Source organism: Hibiscus syriacus, unplaced genomic scaffold (assembly GCF_006381635.1).
Source record: "Hibiscus syriacus cultivar Baekdansim isolate YM2019G1 unplaced genomic scaffold, ASM638163v2 tig00009009_pilon, whole genome shotgun sequence".
Taxonomy (NCBI): Eukaryota; Viridiplantae; Streptophyta; class Magnoliopsida; order Malvales; family Malvaceae; genus Hibiscus; species Hibiscus syriacus.
In genome coordinates this window covers 1,246,450-1,248,466 of record NW_024062181.1, presented here as the reverse complement: position 1 = coordinate 1,248,466, position 2,017 = coordinate 1,246,450, and the positions used below count along the sequence as shown (strand labels likewise).

The window sequence follows — 2,017 nt, the reverse complement described above, 5'->3', positions numbered from 1 at the left end:
AATGGTCCATCGATTATAATGCTATGTTTTTTTAGTCACCCAATTATTAAAGTTACGAAATTATCCTTTGACTATAGGACAATACTTTTTTAAGTCTACCGACTATTAAAAACTAAAAAATTGTCATATGATTATTTATATGTTCTAAACTCATCATTTCTACTAAAAAGTTGACTGTAATATGAGTCGGGTGTTAATCTGTTGACTGTGATATGATAAAATTTGATCTCAAAATCTTAAACGACTATCATGTCTAAGTCAACAAGTTAATATCCAACTTAAATTGCCGATAATTTTTAACGAAAAATGACAAGTTTATGATATATGAATAATCGGATGATCATTTTATAACTTTTAATATTCGATGGACTTAATAAAGTAATATCTATAGTTAAAAAATTATTTTTTAACTTTTAATAATCGAAATATTCAATAAAACATCCTCTTATAATTATGGACTATTTATATACTTTACCCTAAAATAAACTCATCTATCAAATTGAATATAAAAAATAAATTAAACTTTTAAATTCATTTATAATAAAGAATAAAAAGGGAAGTATTCGTTGAATCATCTTCATTCGTGACGTGGAAAAAATTCAGCTTTTTTTTTAATTCTCGAATTTCAAATTTTAATATAAAATAATATTAGTTGACGATTTATTTTTAGAGGGTCCCACTTGGTGACCGTTAGAGGCTCCTCCTCAATTAGCCGTTACTCGCTTTCTGCATATTTTATTTCTACTTTTTTATATGTTTACTTAATTAATCTTTTTGTTTTTTTCAAATATTATCGGCAACATTAACGTCTTCTCTAATCGCCGGAGACATCGACGCTATGCCGGAATCAGAGCTTAATCTGATGTCGCTACGCCGGAAGGCTCATCCCTCTAGCTTCTCACCCTCTTTATCGGACTCTTTTCCTCGCCGATCCAGTTCAGACGACGACGAAACAGATGCAACAATTGGGTAAGTTACGGTCCGAATCTGAGTCGAGGAATGTAACTGATAAATACAAATTAATCTATATGCTTTATTGTCGATCAATAGATCAATATCGATAGTTATATATAAAATAAAATCTATTTCTACAACCTTGCAATCGTTGCATCAACGCGATGATTCTTGTGTTTGGTTTCTTGTGGAACCCTTAGTGTTAAGAGTTTCAAAATCTCTCTTATGCTCTGTTTCTCCAATTGTTTAGGTTATTTCTTTACATGTGCTTTTCTTTGTTGCATTAGGTTAGAGAATAAGCGATTTCAAGGCCAATCGACAAGGAGACCACCTTTCTTTGATGGTTCTAACTACTTGTATTGGAAGACGAGGATGGAGCTATTTATTCAAGCCAACGATTACGAAGTATGGAGAGTTATCACCCATGGACCAAACATTACAATGAAGAAAGAAAAGGGATCAAATGTGCCAAAGGATGAAGATGAATGGGATGCAAATGAGATCAAGATGATGCAACTAAATTACAAGGCAATGCACATTTTATATTGTGCTCTTGGACCTCAAGAATATAGTAGGATGTATTTGTGTGATAATGCAAAGGAGATGTCGCGAAAGATGTTGAATAGCCTTCCAACTTCATGGAGAACAAAGGTGACGGTAGTAGAAGAATGTCACGACCTCAACAAGTTATCTCTCGATGAACTCATTGGATCCTTGCTCAGTTATGAGATGAGACTAAATTACGAGAAAATGTTAAGGAAACTACAAAGATCGTCGGGAAGTTAGGGAGATATCAAAATTCTCAAACTAAAATTAGGACAAGGACTCAATTTCTAGTACAAGGATCATCACATATTTAAACATTTTCCCCATAAATTTCTTGTTTAACTATGCTTTTTGTTGGTATGAACATGTTCAAGAAAAGGAATCAAATGTGCCAAAGGATGAAGATGAATGGGATGCAAATGAGATCAAGATGATGCAACTAAATTACAAGGCAATGCACATTTATATTGTGCTCTTGGACCTCAAGAAGATAGTAGAATGTATTTGTGTGATAATG

General features: G+C 32.6%; 1 protein-coding gene across 1 annotated transcript; it reads left to right on the top strand.

The window, feature by feature from the left end:
• Nucleotides 1-806: 806 nt before the first annotated feature.
• LOC120202773 lies at nucleotides 807-1,740 on the top strand. The gene is made up of 2 exons (XM_039203147.1): nucleotides 807-969; nucleotides 1,242-1,740. Exons 1-2 carry the CDS (start codon nucleotides 839-841, stop codon nucleotides 1,738-1,740), a joined length of 630 nt encoding a protein of 209 aa, XP_039059078.1. The 5' UTR covers nucleotides 807-838.
• The last annotated feature ends 277 nt before the right edge of the window (nucleotides 1,741-2,017 follow it).

Bases quoted from the DNA above. Each gene is read 5' to 3' on its own strand.
- LOC120202773 (XM_039203147.1), top strand. From the start codon at position 839: ATGCCGGAATCAGAGCTTAATCTGATGTCGCTACGCCGGAAGGCTCAT. The intron at 970-1,241 runs GTAAGTTACGGT...TTGTTGCATTAG, and splicing joins GAAACAGATGCAACAATTGG to GTTAGAGAATAAGCGATTTC.